Raw genomic sequence first — 26,310 nt, 5'->3', positions numbered from 1 at the left:
ACCACAGCAAATGTTAATTATCTAGATATTAATTTATTTGCATTAATAAATATAGTGTTAATGAAGGGAGTTGTAAGCTTTGACATGTTAGCCTTAGGTATACGTTGCTAAATCTCCAGTCTAATTTGACTGAATAATGACACAGTAGCAGGTGTATGCAATCTGTGCTGCTATGAGCAAAACTATGTATTAAGTTTTTTAACACTCTGTAACAACAACATGTGGGTGTCATAGAAATATCCAAAGGGAAACATTTAATCCTACCACAAAGAATACAATAACATTAGGATACAAATAAGACAAGTGTCTACAATATGCTGTTTGGCCTGTCACAGCCGGATCTGTTTCTGGTCCCCATAAAGTGCTTTTTTTTGGGCCTCCAAGAGACCCTAATTTGCATACACATTTTGGTGGGGGGAGTGTACATTTAATAATACATACCAGAAATGTCTGAGAAGGTGACAGCCATGCGATAAACTACATAGGTGTGGGATATATTTATTTAATCATTCACCTTTATGCAAATCGCTGCTCTTTGTCTACTCATCTATCGCCACAGGATTCATTCACACTTTTCAAATAGCCACAATTTAAAAAAAAATAAAATCTATCAGTCAGGTTGTTAGCTGAGCTCCTCTGATACACTCCTTTCAGCCATGCCTCGTCTATAATATTTGAGAACTGCTCCCTACTTTTTATTTATATAAAAATAGAGTGCCTACAATTTAAAGCAGCCACACTGCATATATACCATAACATAAATTTGTATTCAGATATGGCCACTCTTATTGAAATAAATGCAAATTATGCACATATATCTGATCATAGATGTGAATCAAATATATCAAGATATATATGTGTCAACATAACCACCTTAGTTGTCAAAAATACACCATCTCAGTGAGCAATGTGAGTAAGCCAAGGTTACTGAAAGAACTCTAAATTTTGTATTTCCTGACACAAGTGTTCAAAATTGTCACAGTGTTACATCAATTCAGATTTTATATCTTTTACGGGCCAGAACCTCAGCAAATGTAAGTGGACATGTAATTAAAATGAATGAAGCTGTGAATATTTACACCATGTGAGGATCTGGTCCCACTTTTAAATTTTATCACTCTATCAAAATGAGTCACTCCTTCAATACTGAAGCCAGTCAGTTGACTGCATTTCAACATATACCTTTACCCCAATATAACGCTGTCCTCGGGCGCCAAAAAATCTTACCGCGTTATAGGTGAAACCGCGTTATATCAAACTTGCTTTGATCCGCCAGAGCGCGCAGTCCCGCCTCCCCGGAGCGCTGCTTTACCGCGTTATATCCAAATTCGTGTTATATCGGGGTAGAGGTGTACTATCATCATTAACTATCAGACAGTAAGTTTTATTTATTATGTTCACACTGTTATCAAGATAACGTGTCCTTCTTCAAAGAAGATAAAGAAAAATCACAGGTAGAGAACCCAGTAGGAGGACCAGTCACCAAATAAAATGGAATTAAACTTTTAGCTTAACTATATTAGCTGGAGTGCTGCATTTCACTTTCTTTTAAAACCAAAGGCATTTCTCACATATTAAAATTTCAGAATGCTGTACTGAACAAACTGGATTCAGTTTTTCCCCTGCTTTGACACAGAGATATACTCTTGATCTGGCAAAAAAAATGCAGAAATAGTACATCAAGTGCAATAAAAAAAGTTTATCCAAGTAAAGTTAGCAGTTTCTTCTGAGGACATTTGAGAAAAACAGAAAAACTAAATTTCATTTCAATGGTCTTTTGAAACTTTATGCCAAATGTTAAGCATGTTTTTCTAAGAAAAACTACATTAGATTGCTACAGGTGGTGTAAATATTGCATCAATAGTACTACTACATTCCTGTCTTTCACAGTGCTCACAATAAACACCTTTAAATATGGATTAAATCATACTCGGACAGCCTATAGGCACTGCAGTCTAATGCATGGTCTGATTTTCTGTAGAAAGATATTTTTAAAACCCCACTTTTGTTCTTTGTAGCAGTGAAAATCTGGATTTCAACTTTTCCTGATACTCAGCTGAAATGCCTTTCCTTAATTTCATCACGTCATTCCCTAATTATACACAGTCAAGCTCCTCTAAATCTTTCCTTTCCCTGCCGTGGGCCACTCTGGTGGCACAAAAGGCCCAGTAAAGCTGTCCTAAGTGAGCAGCTGAAAATTCCGTAATGTGAGGAAATCCTTGGCTGATGAAGATAGCTCTATGTAGTCCCCAATGCTGGAGGAGTGAAAAGGGTGGGGGAGGCTGTGGTTAGAATGCGCTACATTCAAGCAATCCACAGACGACACAACAGTCAGTAGGGTCCATTACAAGCCAGAGTAACTTGGGGCAACCCTCAGGCTGCTCTGAATTATTCTGGCGGGTGTTAATTCCCCCCTAAAATTCAACCCTCTTATTCTCACTTTTCATTCATTGCAGATCCGATTGTGCCTAAATCTCAACTCCGATAACCTACATACTGTCTGTGCTCCCTGCACTCCAACTTTGTGCTTTTCCCACGCTGCTCCCTCAGCCCAGAATATCCCTTTTCCTGTGTGTCAAGCATCCCTACACATTGCCTTCAAATCCTTCCTCAAAACCTACTTATTTCTTCCAGCTTTTCGCTAATGATTTCCATGGCTGAGCCATCTATTCATCTTTTGTTACGGGACAAACTCCATCTTAAAACCATACAAAGTAAGGCAAAAGTAAACGCCAAATTTTCTGAGTTAAACAAAAGATCTCCTTCTTCCTCATTTCCTAATATAAAGCTAACTTAACCACCCTTGCCAGTTTTGAAGCTAAGAGGGTGGCAACCCTTCTGCTGAAGTGGATCCAGTCTAATCCAAACCAAAATAGTTCTGTAGAAGGTAACCCTCTCTCCCACTCTATTAATCTGTACACCAGTTAGTATCCAATACTGAGCATACTTTTTTACACTCTGGTACAAAAGGATCTCTGAGAAGACCACATGTATTGTTCCCATTTTCAGTTCTCTTCCCCAACCGCTAAAGTTATTCTCAGTTATATCCAATCCAGAGTTTGAAGTTACTTTTATAAAATAGTTTCAGTCACTCCAGATACGACTGGTTACATTTCCCTTCCCATATACAGAAAATAAATCTACTCTCCAGGGCTATCTCAGGATATGAATCAGTGATGTCTTGAGCACAAAAGCAGGATTCACATCCCTAGATAAATGATCCACGAATAAACACTTATTTCCTCTGAACTGGAGTATCACTACACCTGTTACACAAACACACACACATATCCAGGAGTGCTATCAATATTAACCAAACCACATATTCCAGGAAAATATAACAATAATTGGTAATGACAGATTTTCACAATGTTACCATGCACATTAGTTTCCAAGCTTGTGATTTTTCTGGGGAGGTAGAAATATAATCACATATATTTGAATGCAATACATTGGCATTTCTGATATTTTCCCAACTATGGCACAGATATAGCACAGCCGTCAAGTAATCCTACTGTCATTTTTTCAATGGACTATGGGTTCACGCTTTGGCAAACAGAGTTTGAATCGGTTGTGAGAAGTACCGCATTTGATTTTGGAAGTAGAAAATCCTCACTGTTCAGTGTGCCTCTTGACTAACCTATGTTGCAACAGTGCCATTCAGCTTTCATGAAATAGGAAATCACTTACCTTTTAACCTGGAGACTAGATATGCAATGGAGACACAAAGTGAGAGGGCAGGTGGTTGAGATGAAAGTTATTTTGGAAGGAGGGAAATAAAGATGGGTAAGAGCAATAATGAAAGGGAAAGGACTGAATCACACATATCAATATTCACACAAAAGGCACATGTTTGCAAGACATAGTAGAGTACTCTTATCTTAGATTGCACAGTGACAAAAACGTGAAATATTTTAAGAATGTGCTGTCTCAAGCATACCTCAAAAAAAGACACTTTGCAGCCCTTTCCCTTCCTTCTTGCATATATTTAACTAGATACCACAAGTTTCTACTGGTGCCAGCTCTATTCATGAGGACAATTAAGTGTCCCATCTATATGGATAGGTAATTCATTCATAAGTATCTGCATTTGTGGGTTTTTACAAAAAGGATATTTTTTCAGCATGTACAGAGTAGCTAGTCTTGAAGCTCGAAAGTTGGCTCTGACAGATCGGTAAACAGCTTTCCGAAGACCGATGAGATGCTGACTAGGATGCTGTCCAGATTTATTAAATGGGCAAGCGGCACTGACCCTGTCAAGCAAACTTGAAAAGTAAAATGTGATACAACTGTACAGATGTCCTAAAGAATTTCAAAAAGACAATACATCAATTTCACTTTCATATCCCTTATTTATAAAAGACAATCTTTTTTTATAATGGGTCAATACATATAATTAAAGCAACAAAGTTTTACCGTATCAGTGATACATTTCATTAAAAAATTTAAATGAAAAAAGAACATCTCCTCAGTAAAGGTCCTGATCCTGCTCCCATTGGAGTCAATGGCAAAATTCCTATGGACCTCAATTGTACAGAATCAAGTCCTACAAAGAGAAAGCACTGTATAGAGACACTGTAAGGCTAATGAACTCTGACCTGAACATAACAGAAGTCCACTGTAAGTTTTAAAAATACGTATATTTAATGCATACCTCTCTACATGCAACTAATTCCTTAGCTTTTACAAATGATTTTGCAGATAGGCTGTGCTCCGCTATCTATTTAGATTAATCTATATTCCCCTCCCCCCAACCAGTACAAGGAATGTTATCCAGTTTGATGAGGTTATCAAACATTTGAGTGGAAGGACAATTTACCATAAAAACTACAGACTGCAGAAATTCTTGTGGCACTGTTACAGCTAGAAATACAAAATGAAGCAAAGATTCCGAAATGCATGCAATTACATATACTAACATTTTTAAATACACATTGATCTCAATGTATACATATGCATATCGGTGTGTCACTGTGTCATTTGCTTGTGGGAACAGACTGCAGAAGGGCTTTACGAAAGTGCCATTACAAAAAATGATCTATTCTGTAAATAAACTGAAATGCACCTGTGTGAATTTTAAATATTTGCATGTTAGGTTACAAAAAACAAAAAATGTAGTACAGACTAGTCTTCTGTTAGTGTATAGTATACTTAATAATGTGAAAGGTATTTATTAAAATAACATTGTACACATAAGCTATAAAAACTTCATACCATATTAATATACAAGAGTAATACTTAACCATGATCAAATAAAATCTTGTATGTAAAACATTTTTCATTATAAAAGAAGCAAAACAAACTGCATTAGCTTGCAATTTTACCAAAGCAAAATTAATATGTTTGTCCAGTTCTGTGTTTTCACTGGAACCTTAAAATTAACATCTGTTACAGATTCTCTCTTAAAATTTCTATGGCTATTTGAACTTACCAATTGCTAATGTTCAAAGGTGAACTCTCATTTCAGTCTTTTAAACCATACACTTCAATGGGTTGTAAGAAGTGTGTCTGGAGAAGCTAAGGAGTAATTTAAGAAAGCAGGCAGAAAGCTACCAATGTTTTCTCCACAGCAAAGATTGTAAGCACTTGCAGCTCTACTACAAGACACCCACCCATCACCCACGCCCCTATGTACAACCAATGCCTTGAAAAACAGGGTTGTTTTGTGATTTGTAACGTTTGTTTCCATGTCAGATGTTAATCTCAGCAGTTTGTATAAATTTATAGGACTGAATTCTTCCTTTCTTTTTTCCTGAGAAACATCAAACCAGCATCATTTGCTATGTTTCTGAACATACCAGAGATACATCATCCCAGGATCTTTGTTAAATGTTACCGGACCATGCTGTGTAGCAGCAGTGACAGGCAAGAGGAAAAAGTGTTGAGGATGAACTTCCTTTTCTCTACAACACCAAAATCTCTCTCAATTATAAGATACTGCAATTTAAAGCTCTCTCAGTCTCACAAGCTAGATTTTAACTAAGGTTGAAATAGGATTTGTGTGTCATAGGCTCATACTGCCTCATATTAATAAAATCAGTTACTACACATGAGCATGGTGGTAGTTCTATAAAGATGCTGTGTGCATCAATACATGCTTGTATATTTCAAATTGGAATCAAGCCCTACAAGAGCATTAATAATATTTGGGAAAGCTCATTACTGAAATGCCAACCAAATAAATAGTCCTCGTTATAGAAAAGAGTGGTATTTCACTATATATTTTTACAATTTGCATTTTCAATAGCTAGTAGGAATTCCAAACAGTGACCCTAGGCAGGACTACTTGATGGGAACTCATTAGCTTAGTCAGTACCTTTCAAAACAAAAACAAAACCTTGTTTTGAAAGGTAATGACTACACCTACACCTAATTGCAAAGAGAATTTAGGACACTGTCCATGTTTCTCTCTAAAGGCATCCTGCTGTCTGATGGAGGATAACCAGTTGCATTTGAAGTACTTAAGGTGAAGGAGCTCCAGCAGGTTGGAGGGGAGGAATTGAAGGCGGGATGAGGTTTTTACAGAATAAAACAGATTCAACAGGAGCTTTCATGTTGCTGAGATGATGAACAAATGACCAAAATCTTGTTCTTAGCACTTACTGGGACATATTGCTACAGTAGCATCCCTATCAACTTATAGGGTAAGTTCCTGACCCAGTTGACGCCAATGGCAAAATTCCTAAGCCTCAGAGCTGTAAAATGGCACAGAAAGACACCCCTTAACTTAGTGTAACCATATTCAGTGTCACTTGACTCCCTTTAGCGAACACTAAAGCTACTTTACTACATTACTGCTAGAGGACATATTAAGCTTTTTCTCTTAAGGTCTATTAGCAAGAAACTACACTACAGCTCAAAGCAAAATTGGGGGCAACAATCATCACACAGAGTGCTACTTCAAGTAAGCAATTTTCTGACTGTTCCTCTAGAGCATATTATATGTATAGGCCTTCTGAGGAAAACACTCTAGAGTTAGTTAAGGGTTAAAAAAAAAGAAAGGTCATAGACTTGGTCCATATTGGACCATTACTTCAGAGATCCATGTATTGAACGTACTGGCTCAGTTACCTTCAAACCACCCGTGATACTGTATGGAATTGGGACACACTTTATTATAAAATTGCAAGGAGTCATGCCAGATATGCCATGTAAGGTATCTGTGAAAATGTTATGATTTGCCAAGTATCATAATCTTGTTTATATGTTTGTATCACTTTTGTATTGTGAGTTATAGATATGTATGGTATGTCTATTTCAAAACTTGTGCTGTGTTTCTGACAGAATGGCATCGGTACTAAGCCTGCTTGATGGCCCCTCAAAGGACATCAGCTGTACAATGAACCTATTGAGAGAAGGCAGGGACTACATCTTATGAGTCAGCAAGACATGTAAGGGAATGCCTGTGGACAGAGAACTCTAAGGCTTTTCCATGCCATATGCGGTGAAGCTTGTGTTTGGGACAAAGGAAGTACAGGCCACATGGCAAAAGGTATAAAAGACTGGTGCATCATCTCAATTTTGTCTTCAATCCTGCTTCTTACCTCTGGAGCAACTGTTCTACAAAGCTCTGAACAAAGGACTGAATGACCCATCCAAGCTGTGAATGTGTTCCAGAGGGATTTTCAAGCCAGCAAACTCACCAATACTGTTAAGAACCTGATATATGGACTTTGAAGCCTTATGTATGTATCTGACTGCTTTACCATTTAACAACTCTCTTCTTGTTCTCTCTTTTTTCTTTATAATAAACCTTTAGTTTTAGATACTAAAGGATTGACTGGCAGCATGATATTTTGGGTAAGATCCAAACTAATACTGACCTGATAATGTGGCTGACTCTTTGGGGTCAGAAGAACATTTTGTATAGTGAGCAGAGTTTTTAAACAACTTCTCACTGTACTGGACCTATGCGCTGATTGGGAGCCAGAGAACTGGAATGCAATAAAGGGGGCTGTGTGATGTCTTTTTTAGCTTCTTGATAACCAATGTGGGGGATTAGGAGCACAGTTTGTGACTGGTTGGTGAGTCTAACTTCAGTGTTAATCACCAGTTTGGGGAGTATCTGTTCTCCTTTTTGCAGCCTGCCCAGACCTTGGCATTTTCAGTGAGGGCTACCCTACGCACCCTGGGTCACAACCCCCATCCATGCACACCCAAAGAAATCCTCTCTAAAAGGTTACTAAGATTTAAAGAAAAGGGGATATAAGATCAGGAGTCAACTTGAAACTCATCTATTGTTTTAAACTACTAACTTTTAGATATGTAATTAAAGAGCAATCAGACCCAGATTTATTAAAATTAGAAGAAAAAAAATCAGATGTTTTTCTCAATTGCAATCTGGACAAGTCCTAACAGTAAATTCTTTCTGAGACTCTTTTTGTGAAGATTAGACTGAATATTGCTTAATTGTATTCTGGCTCAACGAAAACATATCTAGGCTGACTTAGGACATGCTTAAACACTCCAAAAAGATAATAAATTATGTCCTTGGCAAAACATAATGTAGGCATCTCATCATCTAAAGTTAGGAAATTAATTCAAACTAGGTATGGTACAGTTTCAGCCTTGCATGTGGCATAATGTGCTCAAACACAAAACAGTTGAACTGGTAGGAATAGCATAATGTCTACAAATACAGATCAAAGTTCTCTGTGTATATTAGGGCTTTCAAGTCAGAAATTTATAAAGATCCCATAAATCAAAGCGGCGCAAAAAGGAGGTATTTTATTGATCTTAAAAAGATGATGACTGGACCATTTTTTGCATTTTCCTCCTTCTTCCACCCAAAGTTCTATTAGCACAATGTGCGTCTAGAAATTACATTGACTTAAAACAACAGAAGGGAAGGACAATGCACAGGTGGAAGCACGTTGGCTTCCAGATCAGTACATGTGTTCAGTGTATCACAATGTTCATTCATACAAACCAGGAAGAAAACACACAAGAGCCAGTTCAACCACAGACACCAAATAACTAGGATCAGGAGTATCAAATCCCATAAGTGGGAAAAGACAAATTCTGTTGGTAAACAGTTCTGAGTTTTAAGCTTCTGAGGGGCAATAGATGTGGAAAAAAATATTTTCAACCTATGACCTTTCATAGCATTTCTTTGATTATAAGTAATGTGAAGAAACTAAAATTATTATTGCACATCATACAGAAGGAAACACTTTTTCACATAATCTTTCGTTATAAAATACTGATTACTTGCAGGGCAGATAATGTTAGAAAACATTTTTTGGTAATCTAAAATGCTAAATACTTACGTCAAAATAGTGAGATATAATTTAAAATTACTACATGACCCTTCAAGAACTGCTCACTAAAGGGGCTTAGAGCCCCTTTGTCTCTCCCCCTCTCTTCCCCATAAATAATTACTTGTTTATGTTGTCAGTAGTGTAGGAGGAGATTTTCAAAAGGTACAAAGGACAGTTTGGTGCCCAAATAATAGAGCTGTTGTGGCTTTGAAAATCTTTATAGTGCACACTTTTAAATAGAGCTGTCAGACTTTGAACACCTGCAATGTAATTATCATGGTAGTTACACAAGTTTGTCTGTATAAACGACAATCTTAATTAAAAAATTAAAATGTATATCGTTTTCCAACAGATTCCATCTGTCATTGGAGATAACATTATAGAATTTTAATACTTAATTGGCTTGAATGAATCCATATGTAAAATGAAATAAAATAAAGACTCACAGGGTAAATCCTCTGGAAATGACTTCAGTCTCTTGAATGAGTCGCAGAGCTTTTCTCACAAGATTAGTAAAAGCGCGGCTATTTGCCACTGTCTCTTCCAGCTGGAGTCTGTATTTTCTCAGGGACATTTGCAGCTTGGCTATCCTCCATGTGCCTAGAGCTCGTATGATCACATAGACAAATAGAACTAGTCCCCACACCAGCCAGAATGATCCATTCCACCATGAAGGAAGTATAATCAATCCACTGACAAAGGCAAGCAGCAGAGACACATCCCTGCAAACGAAGGAATAGACAAAGTGACATCTACTACCAATTCCTGAGATTAACCAACTGAGGAAAGTCATGAGACTCTCAACTACAATGCTGTTTACATTTAGTTACATGGACTTTTATGTAGGTTTTTAAGAGAGCTATAAACAGCAACAAGATCACTAAATGGAAGATTTAGGTGATATGTAGGGAATTAGTCCATAAAGGTACGATATATTTTCTTAATTTAAAACAGCCAGTGGAAAAATAATGCACCAATTTGAAAGGTCAATCTTTCAAACATATGACTTTTAAAAAAAAAAAGATTGCTCAGCATTAAAAGCAAGGGTGGATGGGAAATGTACGGTCTGCACTTCCAGGTTCAAGAGGACAGTGGTAAAGGGCATGATTCTTTTAGGTAAGCAAATGTTCTAAGTAATGACAGTTTTATTTTTCCAGATTCTGACTCATTTAACCTGGACACCACACACTACAAAGTTCTAACAAGCCTTTAAAAAGCTGGCTGTGAAAATCTTTTTAGGCAGCCCTGAAGCTTTTCAAATTACCAGGAACAATAGAAGCTAAAGCCTCATTTCAGCTATGTTCAAAAGCAGATTTTTCTTTTGAAAGTTTTGACAGAAAAATGGGTCTATTAGAAAACAGAATGTGGGCCTTTATATTTAATCTGTAATTCTGCGAAGCTATAAGCTTTCCAAGCTTCAAATAACTTCATACCTATTTATTAGGGTTGACTGGGAAACAGACTTACAGTTCATCAATTTTTTTTTTTTTTTTTTTTTTTTTTTTAGTTTTTGGAAAAAAATTGTGTCGAATCATGACAAAAATACAAAAACTTGAAAATTTTGCCCAACTGGAATTCTGCAATATTTCAATTGGGGAATGCCAATTGAACATTTCAAAACACAGCAGGTATTTCTGAAACAAAATATGCTGTCTGGGCTCCCAGGAAACCTAGAAGCCCTGATTCTACAGCAGTCCACCAGGCAGCTACTGAGGAGCTGACAGCTTAGAAGCCCACCTCATACTGGGGAACCTGGGAGCCAGGAGCCTGTGCTGCTGTAAACTGCAGAGGCAGTAAGCTGGCAGGAAATCAGGAAGAATCGCACCTAAATTCATGTTTCTGTGGAACATTTTAATTTTGACTAATCAGCATTTTCTGATGGAAAAATGTTCCACTGGAAAATTTCCAACCAGCTCCAGTATTTACAGATTAATGAATCCGATACCTTCTTCCTTCAACACCATTCATAAGCCACTTGCATTTTCACATAACACCTGCAATATGGTACTCTACATAGCTTCAATGTGTTTGACCCCCACTCTTACAAGACTGGAAGGCAAACCCAAAAAGATACGAATACAGAGATCCACAATAAGACGACCAATTTCAATACGTAGTATAGTACATAATTCTTTCACACTATTTACTGATTTTAGAAGAGGCCCAGGGTTAAAGAAAGCATTGTGTAGGGTGTAAAAACATTCTGGATAGGAAATCAATTTTAAGAGGACAGAGTCATAGGCTTAAAGGGCAGGCAACTTTTATACACCGGGCCTGTACACTAGTGTGAAATTCATTATCCTTCTGTAACTTCCCTGCTATATCTAATAGACTTCCTGCTGCCCTGTTTTGCAATGAAGTACTTCTCACTGATGACTACACCACTAGCAGCATGAATTATGTAAATGTAATGAACTCAGTAGTATGATCCAGTCTACGAAACGTCTCATACATTTCACATCTCCTAGTTCTCCTCACCACTTTTACCATATGGCAGAAAATTCTCCAGACCTGCCTCTGTCACTTCATGTTTGAGACACATTAGAAGTGGAATACAAATTTATCTTTTTAAATTTCAAATAAAGACAAAAGTTTGGCCTGAAGAAAACCAAAACAGGAATGCTAAAGGGTCCAACAAATTGTTTAAAAATACCAAAAAAGTAAATTAATACTACAAACTTTTCAACTCAGAAGTGGAAAATCCAGTCTCCAGGTCAGTGTGCTTACACTAGACATGTACCAAAGCCATCAGAATATCACTTTAGAAGTTCAAGAACTAACCAACCACTTTATTTAATAAAATATGTCAAAACATCCATAAGTGCCCATCATGTGTTCTGGGAGCCCATCCCATAAATTAAAACATACAATGTAATATAAAGGACTACATGTAACTATTCACCAGCCTTCAACCCACCCTCTCTTCAAAAGCCTGAGGGAAAAATGGGCTTTTCAATGTGCCCAGGAAGTTAAAAAATCTGGGCCTGGCAGACCAAAGGGGAGTCAAATAACCTAAATCAAAGACTTTAGAGGAGAAAAGACACACTTTTTTGTAAAGTCTCTTATGCAAAGAGCATGCTGATAGTTTCCCCATCAGTATATCTAAATGGTCACAGGCATAGGCGTTTTCTGGAGAGTACCAAATATTAGGAGTTGCTAGGGAGCGTAGCGTTGGAAGGTGTCCATTTTTTTGTTGCTTGGACTGCCCTGCAGACAGGATACTGGGGTCGAGTAGCTCAATCAGTTCCACATCCTCATGTAGCAGAACTTCCTGTTGCAGGATGGTATAGAGAGAGTCCAGTCGAAACCCAACATCCTTAACATGAATGAGTGAAAGAAAAACAGGGCATGAGTAGAGATTAAGTTGTTAAAAAATAATAAAACTTTATTGTTTATAGTTCTGTAGACGCCAGCATTTTAGACATGCTACAATTGGCTATACCACCTCTCTCAAATGTGTTTCATTCTAAAACTTCTTCTGCCATCTCATCTTTAAAGATGCTTTCATTGAACTCACGACCTGGTCCTAAATGAGGACAATGTGGCTGAATTGGAAACATGCTACAGGTTGTATGAATATATTTCCACAGGAATGAGTGTAGGCACTAGAATTTACCAGAAGAATGGAAGTCGAACTGCAACCTGAAAAGTCTGTTGTGTTCCAATGAATCTAGCTTTTTTCTATAGCATCTTTCCTTAGCAAACAAAAAGACGTTAAGATAGAGACATTGCAAATCAGTCAGTTACAAAAATTGGCTGTGGACCAGTTGACAAAGACAAGGTCAGTTGGCTGGAATTAGAATCCCCACCTGCAGTGGGATTCTCCAGGAGAGAGCCACAAGACCTTTCCAAAGGGAGCTGTGACTCCACAAATGAAACAGCATGGGATCCTGTGGACCTTTGACTTACCAAACCTAACAGGAACTTTGGGTGGTACCAATGATTTTAATGCCATCACAAACATTTGCACTTCCCCTTCTTCAACTAGAACGTTTAAAGAAAAAATCTCTGCGGCTATATTACCTACCAAAGTAGCTCTCTGAAGTCTTAAATCAGATACTGAAGCAAACCGTAACTCTAAAACATCAAAAGTTTTCCAATGAAAAGAGTGTTCAAACAGACCACAATGAAAATTTACTATCAGCATGTGGTCTAAAGCAAGATGTAAGTGTAAAAAGGGAAAATACTTCTCTTCTGCAGCGTCTTCAGTCAGAAGCCGTTAACAGACCTCAAGGAGTTTGCCGCTTCATTGCCAAAATATTTTTAGTTTTCAATCCAACTGGCACTATTAAAGTCAAGATAAGTATTTCTCATTGACTCAGTGGAGTAATCTACTATGAAGATAGTAGGAAAATAGCTATCTGAAGGCCCTAATTCTTTAAAATAAAATAACAATAAATTAAGGATACTCGGTATTATCTTATACCCTCCTGCATTCAGTTTTTACTGGAGAAGACTTGATTAAGGAAGCCATAGAGCAGACTATGTGCTGAAGTGAATTCAAGAACACTTCTCTTGAGTCTACAAAAACAACAAGGAGTCCGGTAGCACCTTAAAGACTAACAGATTTATTTGGGCATAAGCTTTCGTGGGTAAAAAACCACTTCTTCAGATTCATGGAATGAAAATTACAGATGCAGGCATTTTATCAGTGATTCTCAAACTTTTGTACTGGTGACCCCTTTCACATAGCAAGCCTGTGTGTGTGACCTCTCTTAGAAATTAAGAACACTTTTTTACATATTTAACACCATAATAAATGCTGGAGGCAAAGCAGGGTTTGGGGTGGAGGATGCCAGCTGGCGACCCCCCATGTAATAACCTCGTGACCCCCTGAGGGGTCCCAACCCCAAGTTTGAGAAACTCTGCATTATATAATGACACATGATGAGAAGGGAGTTACCTCACAAGTGGAGAACCAGTGTTGACAGGGCCAATTCGATCAGGGTGGATGTAGTCCACTCCCAATAACAGATGAGGAGGTGTCAATTCCAGGAGAGGCAAAGCTGCTTTTGTAATGAGCCAGCCACTCCCAGTCCCTATTCAAGCCCTTATACTCTCTGTCTGTCTGTGTGTGTAAACATAAAAAACTTTTGTCTGGTGAAAAAAATTTCCCTGGAACCTAACCCCCTCGTTTACACTAATTCTTATAGGGAAATTGGATTCGCTTAATATTGTTTCGCTTAAAGTCGCATTTTTCAGGAACATAACTACAACGTTACGTGAGGAGTTCCTGTATGTCAATTCCCCATTGGTCAGTCTTGCTGACTGGCACTGAATGAGGCAAAATATAGATCAAGGAGAAGTGTATGAGACAGTGTATGGAGCACTCAGGGGCTGGGGGAGGATATAAAAAAGTAATTACTTACCAATCTGTAGAGTAGATCATCTTTTTTCTTACATGGTGAAAAAGGAAATGAGCTTTTAAAGAGCTCAGCTAGTTTTGACAGGATGCCTTGCTAAAAGGAACAGAAAACTGAAATTACAAATATAAAAGAAATAATAATTCATTTACTCCTGCTTCAGTTTCTCTTGATAAGTCAAATTCCAAGTACCTGAGACTTAGTTTTCACTTACTCTATCTGGCCCAACTTCAGAGTATGCTAAGGGAATACCTGTTTCTGGTGACCTGAAAATTTTGCCAGTATACAAGAAGGTGAAATAAAGCTTTCATTAGCCCCTTCATTCCAAGGTGCTAATCCAAGTGTAAATAGGATTAGCCCATAGGTCTGAGAGTTGTAGTTGCTGCCTGAGCATGAAGGATCCCCTCTCTCCTTGAGAATAAAAAAAGAACCAAGCAGGATTAAATGGTCTAAGGAACCCAAGGGGAAAAAAGGGACTGGGAACGAGGAGCTGCCTTTATCTATGCAGGTGCCACGACTGGAAGACAGGGATTGTGGCTGGCCTAGTGGACACAGATATTGAAGGTGATGAGACCCAGTGATGACAATTGCTGTAACTGTTCCAGAAGCTCCATGTCAGATTAGCACTAAGCATCATATACTCTTATCTCCATGCTATATCACATGCAACCTAAAACTGGGCTTTTAGCTTCATTTGTGAGTTGTAGACCTCTAATTAGGGACAGACTATGTCCTTTAAAATAACTACTGATCCAGGACAATAATCAACAAGTATTTCTTTAAAATATGACCAAAAAAAGAAACCATGTCTTGCTTGACCCTGCAATTATTTAAAATGGAGTGAGATGCTTATAAACACATACCGTATACACCTCTACCTCGATATAACGCTGTCCTCGAGAGCCAGAAAATCTTACCACGTTATAGGTGAAACCGTGTTATATTGAACTTGCTTTGATCCACCGGAGTGCACAGCCCCGCCCCCCCGGAGCACTGCTTTACCGCGTTATATCTGAATTTGTGTTATATCGGGTCGCATTATATCGAGGGAATGGTGTATATGCTTTCCACATCTCTTTGTAGAGCTGGTAGAAGGTAGTTTTAAAAATATTTACATGCATTACATGAATTTCATGACCACACCTCTGAACCTTCAACCTGCTAATATGCAACACAAGCAATCAAATTATGTGACAAATGACTGAAATGTGGAATACTGTGTTTTGTTGCATACTGCATCGTAATTCATAGATAAGAATAGGTTTTTTAAACGTAAAACATGGTAACGGTATTTTCTCACTGTGTGAATTCAATAATTCATTTCTTAAACAAGAAAACTGGTTAAAACAAATTCCATCATGTACAATCTAAAGAGCCCACAGATGGGTTGGCAGCAGGATCGTGAGCTGTGGACCTTCAAATGGACCACATGAGCTACAGAAATGTCTATGTCCTATATGTGGAGCAGCCATTAGAAAGGAAAGCAACACAAACTTCTCCAGTGAATTACAGAACTAGTAGTAAAAAGCAGTAGAATGATTTTGGGGATCAGAATTCCTGAGCTGTTAATAGTATGGGGATGGGAGTGTAGTCTAATAGGCAGAGCCAGGATAGCCAAGCACATAGATTTGACATTTGTTCTGAAAGGAAGTGTGACTGACTTGATGTGGCAACCCAGAGATGAAAAGCTTTAGCTATCCAGAGCCATTCAGTTCCATGGGACATTTTTTTAAAATAATAAAACCAACACATTGGTTGATGCGGAGAAGTGGAAAACTTCTGATTTATTTTTATGAAAGAATATATGTGACTCAGTTTCCCCTCTCACTTTGTATTGTAACCTGCTGGGGAATGAAGAGGTTATCTTCTTTCTTGAAGCAAGACATGCAAGGCAGTAACTATGGGGGTCAGGGCAGTCACTAAGCATAAATGAACTAGCAGGAACTAATAGCACTAGGGGGTAATTGCTGCAAACCTCTAGACAAGTAAACAAATCTGCCAAAGTACCATGCCCTGGGAGAGATTGCACAGATTGGTTTTGACAGGACTTAAGAGGCCCAGAAGACAAAGAACCAAGAAGTGAATAAAGTGGAGAGCCTGCTACAGAAGGGGGGTTCAGCCTCACTCAACCCAAGAACTGGCATAATTTAACCTAGAGGGCAAAACCCTACTGGAAGGGTTGGAAGGACTTTGAAACCTGCCATGGTCTCCAAGTGGAAGATGGGTGACAACTGGTAAGACAGGCATGCATATATGTTGTTTCAGAGTAGCAGCCGTGTTAGTCTGTATCCGCAAAAAGAACAGGAGTACTTGTGGCACCTTAGAGACTAATGAATTTATTTGAGCATAAGCTTTCGTGGGCTACAGCCTACTTCATCGGATGCATAGAATGGAACACACAGAAAGAAGATATTTATACATACAGAGAACATGAAAAGGTGGGAGTAGGCATACCAACTGTAAGAGGCCAATCAATTGAGATGAGCTATCATTAGCAGGAGAGAGAAAAAAACCTTTGAAGTGATAATCGAGATGACCCATAGAAGGTGAGAGGGTATTTTAACATATTTTAATATGAGGAAATAGATTCAATTAGTGTAATGACCCAACCATTCCCAGTCTCTGTTCAAACCTAAGTTAATTCTATCTAATTTGCATATTAATTCAAGTTCAGCAGTCTCTCTTTAGAGTCTGTTTTTGAAGATTTTTTGTTGCAAAAATTGCCACCTTCAGGTCTCTCACTGAGTGGTTAGAGAGATTGAAATGTTCTCCCACTGGTTTTTGAATGTTATGATTCCTGATGTCAGATTTGTGTCCATTTATTCTTTTGCGTAGAGACTGTCTGGTTTGGCCAATGTATATGGCAGAGGGGCATTGCTGGCACATGATGGCATATATCACGTTGGTAGATGTGCAGGTGAATGAGCCCCTGATGGCGTGGCTGATGTGATTAGGTCCTATGATGGTGTCACTTGAATAGATATGTGGACAGAGTTGGCATCGGGCTTTGTTGCAAGGATAGGTTCCTGGGTTAGTGTTTATGTTGTATGGTGTGCGGTTGCTGGTGAGTATTTGCTTCAGGTTGGGGGGCTGTCTGTAAGCGAGGACTGGTCCGTCTCCCAAGATCTGTGAGAGTGAGGGATCATCTTTCAGGATAGGTTGTAGATCTTTGATGATGCGCTGGAGAGGTTTTAGTTGGGGGCTGAAGGTGACGACTAGTGGCATTCTGTTATTTTCTTTGTTGGGCCTGTCCTGTAGGTGACTTCTGGGTACTCTTCTGGCTCTGTCAATCTGTTTTTTCACTTCAGCAGGTGGGTATTGTTGTTTATCACTTTCTCTGTACTGCTTTTGTTCTAAAGAAATACTTTGCTTTACGAAGATGGGCGGGTCACTGGTTAACCCTGTCATCGTCCTTGGTAGATAGTAGGACCACAAGTCCTGAAGTAACCTCAGGCTTGTCTACACTAACAACTTATGTCGTCACACCCCAAGTGATGCAGTTATACTGACCCAGCTTATGGTGTAGCCAGCGCAATGTTGATGGAAAAAACTTGACATAAGCTACTGTTTCTCAAGGAGGTGGAGCACTATGCCGACAGGAGAAGCCTTCCTGTCTGCGTAGGTAGCGTCTTCAGTGAAGCAATGCAGCTGTGCCGCTGCAGCCTTTTAAGTGTAGACAAGCCCTCAGACTTGCTAATATGATTACACTGAAAAGCGCGAGAAATTGCAGGCTAAATCCACAGTCTGGAGGGAAAGGAACCCCTCACCCCAAGCAAGGTGACAGCTAGACACCCTCAAGGAGGTCATAAAGGGATCACAGGTGCAGTTACCCCAGAACAGTGATACTTGGGTCCAACAGTGTAACCCAAACGATGCTTCCACGTATATATGCCATCTGTTTCTATGCCCGATTAGAGCTATAGAGCCATATCTGAGGGAAGTATTAGTGAGGTTAGGATGATATAATGGACCAACACATCCGATATCACAATGACAGTTCTTCTGGCTGTACAGTTATCATCCTATCCCAACAAGGGCAGCTATCTAATTAGACTATGAAAAAGTCCAAGGGAAGCATTCAAAATACTGTCATTTGAGGTACTGAAAACTAGAACAGGCAACATGCTAGAAATGTACTGTACAGAGCAATCCTACATTACCCAGGGGATGAAGTAATAATAAACTAATAGGTTTGTTCCAGCTCTAATTTCTATTATTACAGCTTGGAGTTCCTGTTGCCTATGAAGGTAGGAGAAGGGAATTCTGGTGACAAGCTAAACTCTCTTTACCTACAGAACATTCTGAGGCTGCAGAGAGGTAGTGGCAGTAGACTGTCCATTTAGAAACACCACTGAAAACAACAAGAAGTGTGTCACAAACTATAGCGCTACAAGAATTGTGTTATAAAGAGCTCCCTAGTCATATAACATGAAGCAACGCAAAGTAAAGCAAAATGCCCTCTTGGTAATGAGTAGAAGCAATGGTTGGGGTGGGAACTCAAGGGCTGGATTAAAACGTCTGAAGGGCTGGATGCAGCCCCTGGGCTGTAGTTTGCCCACCCCTGTCCTAAGCCAATAAAACGAGTAAACTGTTTCAGAAGAAATGAGAGATAGAAACAATGCACTTCGGGGAAAATGGTAAATTACATACATAAACATGCAATCAGATTGCACAAATTTTCTGCCTTTCATAAGACCATGCATATAAGGGAAAGTAATGTAGCTAACTAGAACCAACCTGTGAACTACTTCACAACAATGTACAGGTATCAGCCAATCAGATATCACTTTTTATTGACCTAATTTCAATAAATAAGGGTTTTAATTAAAATAAATCTCATTGCACAAAAGCAGAAATAGGTCAGTTAACTGCAGGTGCATTCCAAATGCCAATAACTTGAAAGGGAAAACATCGCTTCTGTGAGATTTCTAGAGGAACAAGTCAGTCACAGCTAGTGTCCTCAGTTTGACAGCTATGAAAACCAATGGAAATGGACATAATATATTTAGGAATCCTTTAATGTTGTGTTAACTTAAAGCAGCATTAGTCCCTAATTAGTGTCAGACTCTACTCCATGAGCACTGAAAGAGGCCAGCAGTGATTACTTCTAATTCGTTAGCTAGCTAGATGAACATTTACCAGAAAACAGCTCACATATTAAATAATAAAAAAAAGTAATGACACCTTAAAATTGAGAAACTGGGCATTCAAGCGTGAAGCAACTCCAAAAGCTAAGCTCACTCCCACCACAATAAATCTGCCACTTGTCCTTACATGCTCTGCAGCACATGGGACAGAAGTTCCACAGCAAGATGCTCCAGTTTCTACTGGCACCAATGCTGAGTTCTACGACCAACTGGAAATGTGACAACAGGATTGAGCGACACAAAGCTGCATTAACAGAATCAGGGTCTTTTATTTATTTATGTTTTTTTTTATTATGGTATAGTGCCATAGTGTGCTAGAATCTATCAAGACTTCCATAGGAACTAAGGACCACCAAAAACCTCACTATCTTCTGCCTTAAGTGCAAGACACATTTCTTTGACCTTGCCTTCTCTAACAAACATATAGCAACCTGTGTGTGTTTGTGTATTATAAATTCAATTTCAAAACAAAATAATGCATAAATCCCTTCCCCAGCCCTGGGAAAGGATGAGAAAACAAAGGCATAACAGATGTTAGTCATGCTGCTTAATGCATCATTGGAAAGTATTCATATACTATAGTGATGACCATGGTATAAGAATCTATATAGACTAGAATAGACTTGATATCAATATGGCGTTATTAATTTACTTTCATAAGAGCCTGTTTTTGAATGCGTTTCCCAGACTGCTGCCCAACTTGCAGTTTGTCACAAGATCCACCACTGGTATGCCACAAAAAATCAGAGAGCCTCGCTGCAGAATGTAGGGTGGTATCATACTCTCTCTCTTTCCTGCTTCTAAGAAAGAATGTGGGTGAACTACCTATTCCACTTTTCACTAATGAGTGGGGTGTGGGAGCAGGAAAGCAGCAGTGGCCAGGAAGGGGACTGCAGGTTGGGGAAGCTGTTGTTGTGTGCAAAGGTGACTGAGCACTGGAGGAGGGTGAAAAGCAGCAGTGGACACGAGTGAGATGTCATCAGGTCATGGACATAAGCAAGTGAGTGCAATGCTGCAGCAAGCAGAGTGGGAAAGAAACAGGGATTTTTAAGATACAGGGAATCGAGTCTGTGGAACCTTGTTCCAGCTTCTTACCTTAATCGTGTTGGGGGGCACCCCACCCTGCAGTGTTCTGGACAGAGAAGTCTGCATAGAGGCCTCTTTTTTCCTCCAGGCTCTGGCTTAGCACATAGCTGGAGCATGTCCATTGAAAACAGAACTCTCCACTGTAGAAGAGAAAGAGGCAGGCAGAAAATAACTGCACTGAGCATGCTCCAACTAGGTGCTAAAGAAAGGACAATATAACGACCGAATTTCCACAAAAATCATAATTTTTATGGCCAGTAGGGAGATTATTCCTGTAGCAGCTGCCCCAGAAGAAAAACCCTGTGGCCAACTCTACAACTGTGGCTTCATGGTTTCATAGAGCTGTGGTATACATTGTTAACAAACAATACATTAACGAAAGTGTACAATACTACATATGTACTGCATGCCCAAGTTAACACTGTGGAAACAAACTTAATTTTTGGAATATCCTAAATTCCAGGTCCTTGATTTGTCAAGCATAATCCAAATGTAAAACTCCCTCGAAAAATCCACTGATCATTTCCCTGTTTTTAAAGTGCAAAAAGTCTGAGTTGTTCAGCTCCTGGTGATTATTTGGTCTACGGGCTTGTGGAATCTATAACTTGGAGCTATTCAGCTTTATTCCTTCTGACAGCTACCATTCTTAACTAGCTCCCCAAGCCAAATAAACTGCTTAAACTATGGCAGAGTGGCATAATCATTGAGGCTGGAATTTTCAAAAAAGCTGATGGGAGTTCAGTGCCCAAATCTCATTGAAACTCCCTTACTCTCATTTGAAAAACTTAGCTTCAAGCCATTGTAATATCAAAGAGCGGTTTAAGCTGTTTAAAGACTTAGAATGTCTTAAATTGCTTCAGATGCAGTAAAAGACATAGTGCTCTCTTGTACATAATCAAAAGGAGCCATTGCTGACAACAATAATTGATCCTCCCTGACCTATAGTCAGCTAGGCCTGAAAATGGTTTGGCCCCCAGTGTAGGACAGTTAGGCCAAACCACTGAAATGTTCATTACAGAAAGTGTGCTAGACCCAAAGTGAATCATGCCCATAAGAAGAAGTTAGGAACACCAATCACTGTTATTTCTCCATAAACTAGTATGGTACTGGTGTCTCAGGGACAACTGTTATTTTACCTCTACTTTCCAGCAAGAAGTCCCACCTGTTGTATACTTGTTTCATATTAAGTGGTGTTTAGCAGCTCAACACATGAGCAAAGCTGGAAGCTTTTCAGGCTGTATTAATCCCATATTAAATTACTATAAAAATATCTGGTAAATAATATAAAACTTACAGCTCTTTAAAAATTCGCTGTGAAAGTCTCCTGCCTCTCTAGAGTATTTAAATCCTGAGTGGCATTTCCTCAGCCTCAAACTATATCAGCAGAAAGGCAAGATAAGGAAGCTACTAGTTCTAATAACTTTTTATATAGCAAGAGTTTATATAATGTCTGTGATTTTATATATTTTTTTAACATAGCTTCAAGGCCAAGGTGAATGCTTACTTTCTGGGTGGAACGGGTATCTTGTTGCCCCTCCTCTGCTGTGCATTGTTCTGTCTTCTGCGACACAGCTGAACATATTTCAAAATCTGTATGGCCCAAATCCTGCAAATACTGGTAAAGTGGAGAATTCTGAAAGAGAATTGAAAAAGAAAGACCAAATGGCCTCTTTAACACTTCTCAGAAAGAAAAGCCATGATTACATATCCACAAGTACGGTCAAGCCACACAATTGCCAGCAAAGTACAGTGGAGTCGCATCTTATGCGGGGGTTAGGTTCTAAAGTCAGCGCGTAAGGCAAAAATCGCGTATAGTCAAAATTACCCTTGAAAATCCCTTAAATCGCCCATAAAATACAGTATACTGTACATGGTTTTGTGTATACAACCCTGTACAGTAATATTTATAAATGTATAATGTATACAGTAATGTACAGTATATAATAAAGAGTACATATGCAAAATACAATTTTACAGTACTGTATTTTTAATTACAGGGGGTCGTCAGGGCTTGATGTCGATCCAGGAGACGGAGAGCTTGGGTGATGGAGAGCAAGTCGTAGACAAAGTGGTTGGCTCTGGTTCAGCTCGAGAAGTTGATTGCGTAGGCTCATCTGCTGCTGGCTGTTTTTCCTTGAAAAACATGGTGATCGGCAACTGTCGCTGTTGTCTCTTGAGCTGCTCAAATATTTCTTGATACGGTCTCAAATCGTCCGTAATACTATGTGTGATTTTGAGGCTTCGTTCTGTAGAGGGATCGTATTCAGAAATTAAATCATTCAAATGTTTCGCTGCTTGGAACACTTCAGCAAATTTATGAAGATTCCAACTTGCTGGCTCGTCCTGTTCGTCGTCGTCATCTTCGTCTTCTGTAGACGATTTTATCAGTTCCTCTAATTCTTTGTTAGTCAATGTTTCTCTATGGCTCTCAATTAATTCTTGACGAATTTCTCTCTCTCGAATCTTGATGGCATGGATTCTAGATTCGTTGCAGCCATATTTACGCGCCACGGTGGAGACCGAGATACCGTCTCTCAATCAGTCCAACACAGCCAGTTTTTCCTCCAGCGTTGGAACAGATCACTGTTTCTTCGGTTGAGCACCAGATGAAGTAGTTGGCTTGTGTTTAGGAGCCATGTTGTACAAAAAATACATATCTTTAAACACTAGAATCACACTCAGCATGGCTAGATGCTCACACTATGAGAGGCACGCAGGAACTGAGACCGACTGAGGGAACAGCAGATTCACGTCTCCTATCTCACGCTCACTCCGGGACATACGCTCATTGGGTGGAATCGCCTGCACTATTTACAGGTATCTTGTTTTTCTTTTTTTTGCCGAGCGCGAATAGTTGAATTCGTGCAAGTTAAATGCATGTATGATGCGACTTGCCTGTACAGAACAGAAAGGAAGCTCAGTTTTCAGAGTCAGGGTCACTGAGTACATCAGGAGTGTAGGAAGGCGGGGGACAGGGCAGGAAACATCCAGCAAAACAAGTGTTAACAGCATAAAAACAAAATTCTACTGTACACACATAGTACTATTTGCCAATCCACATATTTTAACATTCACACAAACATAAAAATGCCTGTTTTCCAACACTCTCAAAGATATTACACCAAAGAGCTACGGAGAAGTCTCAAAATGCTTAGATACTTTAAACACATTTATGCCACAGAATGGAATATCAAACAAACTACAGGTGTCAAAAATAAGTTAATGACAAGGCATCACAAAATGAGCTTTTTTAAAAAAATACTGTTTATTCGTTGACTTACTTGATAATTCATAAAATTAATTTATTTGCACTGTTTTCCAGACATCACTGCAAATTAATGAGGTTCTATCCTATACGTGTACATTTGTATATATGCAGCAGATGGATAAGATTTAACAGGAGACTGTGCACAATCTATAGTATGACTCTCAAGGCAGAAGGGATCTACAGTACTAAATGCTTATTCCTGCTTAGCGGAAAGAAAAAAACTAAGTAGGTTTCCAGGATAATACATGATCACAGAAAAAGAGATGGAAAAGTTCTGCGAGCTCATCTAGTCCATCACTTGCCAAAGCAATACGTTACCATACTCATGCAAGTGAATCATAATGTCAAATAACTTCTGTTTTACTATTTCAAGCAAAATGAAACATATAACAACAGAAAATTACATCAAAATTTGTTTCTCTTTCAGTAACCTTTTCCTTGTCCCGCTTGCCCCTAAAGAAATGGGTGATGGATAGAGCTAGGTAATGGCGGTGTGAGACTCTGATAGTGATTGAATTTGTGGTTGATTAATTTCTACTACATTTATGTTTTCACTTGGTTATCTGATTTGATCTGGGGCAACTGATTGGTTTGTTTATTTGTGCATTTTAAAAAGAATGTCAAGGGTGCCTAAACTGCATGGATGCTCTTTTATTGTAGCTTATAAGGAACTGAATAATTTATAATTTTCACCCTTTCCATCTGAAACAAACCTCCAACAAATCATGGTCTAAACATCAGACTAAACGTATGAATAGAGCCCTGCAAATCCGCGGATATCCGCTTCATAGCCACGGATATCTCTACTCACTGGTGGCACCTGGCCCACAGCGTCCGGCTCAGGCAGCTCCAGGGCGCAGCATGTTTAGGGACGGTGGCCAGCAGCCAGTGGCTGGGTCTGGGCAGCAGGCCGGAGCTGGGGCTGTCCAGCACCCGCTTGCCACGCCGCTTCCTGTCCAGCAGCTTGGGGCCCTTGGGCAGTGCCAGTATCCCCACAATAGCCCAGCTTGGCAGCACTGGTCACTGGCAGATGCGGATCCACATTTTTGTATCCACGCAAGGCTTTACCTATGAAGTAGGTACGTATTATTTTACAAAAGTGGGAAACTGAGGGAAAGACAGGCTAAGTTCTAGGTCACAGGAGTCTGTGGCAGAACCAAGAATACGTCTCAGATCAGTTTTCAATTGTGTGCTTTAACTGTAAAGCTGTCCTTCCCCTTTTAAGGTACTAGTGCTTCTCGCAACAGACCACCACAATTTTTGTTTTAAAAAGCCTGGGTTTTTAAAGATATGTCACTTTAAGAAATAAAGATCCTGTTTCCATGAAAAATTCCTAGCAATAATGACTACTAGAAAAAAGTATAGAATTATAGGAGTAGAATATTTTGTACACACTTTTTAATATCTTCAATTTAAAATATAATTTCCTTCCTTTCATCTGTACCATAAAACTAGAATAGCTTAATAATTGTTATTTATTTGTTACAATTCACTGTATATCGATTAAAGTTGACACTTTCCGTACCAATAAGTTCCTGTATAAATAGCAACAAACAACCGATAAACATTTTGTTCACTGTGACCATAAGATAATTAGCTGAAGAAAAAGAAAAGCCACCTGTGAGATTGTGAAGTTGTGGATATTTTAACTTTTTCCAGTCCCTCTTTTGAAGAAAGTGCTGAAGATTGTCCTTTCTCAAAAGTCATAACTTTGGAAGACCCTACAGTTGGCTAATGTCAACCTCCCTTGCATTTATAGTGGTCTAGCCAAGAAAGAAAAAAGAAGAAGCATTTCTTCAGATATCCATATGGTGCAGAATACAGCGATCATAAGAATGGCCATACTGGGTCAGACCAATGGTACATCTAGCCTAGTATCCTGTCTTCTGACAGTGGTCAATGTTAGATGCTTCAGAGGCAATCAATTGATCCATCCTCTGTCATCCAGTCCCATCATCTGGCAGTGAGAAGGTAGGGACACTTAGAGCATGGGCTTTCATCCCTGACCATCTCGGCTAATAGCCGTTGATGGACCTATCTTCCAAGAGTTTATCTAATTACTTTTTTAACCCAGTTATACTTTTGGCCTTCACAACATCCCTTGGCAATGAGTTCCATAGCTTGACTGTGCGTTGTGTGAAGAAGTACTTCCTGCTGCCTATTAATTTAATTGGGTGACCCCTAGT

At 39.0% G+C, this 26,310-nt stretch overlaps 1 protein-coding gene across 1 annotated transcript in view; it reads right to left on the bottom strand.

The window, feature by feature from the left end:
• The window catches only part of VEZT (vezatin, adherens junctions transmembrane protein), a 78,575-nt gene that overhangs the window by 28,451 nt on the left and 23,814 nt on the right, over positions 1-26,310 (bottom strand). Inside the window, exons 2-6 of the mRNA XM_065404428.1 lie at positions 22,361-22,489; positions 14,630-14,719; positions 12,401-12,576; positions 9,707-9,982; positions 4,116-4,253 (exon numbers count right to left, since the gene is read on the bottom strand). Coding sequence (XP_065260500.1) covers positions 4,116-4,253; positions 9,707-9,982; positions 12,401-12,576; positions 14,630-14,719; positions 22,361-22,489 — 809 coding nt within the window. The remainder of the gene's footprint in view (positions 1-4,115; positions 4,254-9,706; positions 9,983-12,400; positions 12,577-14,629; positions 14,720-22,360; positions 22,490-26,310) is intronic.

This window comes from Emys orbicularis, chromosome 1 (assembly GCF_028017835.1).
Source record: "Emys orbicularis isolate rEmyOrb1 chromosome 1, rEmyOrb1.hap1, whole genome shotgun sequence".
In the NCBI taxonomy this organism is placed as follows: domain Eukaryota; kingdom Metazoa; phylum Chordata; order Testudines; family Emydidae; genus Emys; species Emys orbicularis.
Note: the sequence above shows the minus strand (reverse complement) of the source record. Positions and strands in the feature narration are given on the sequence as shown.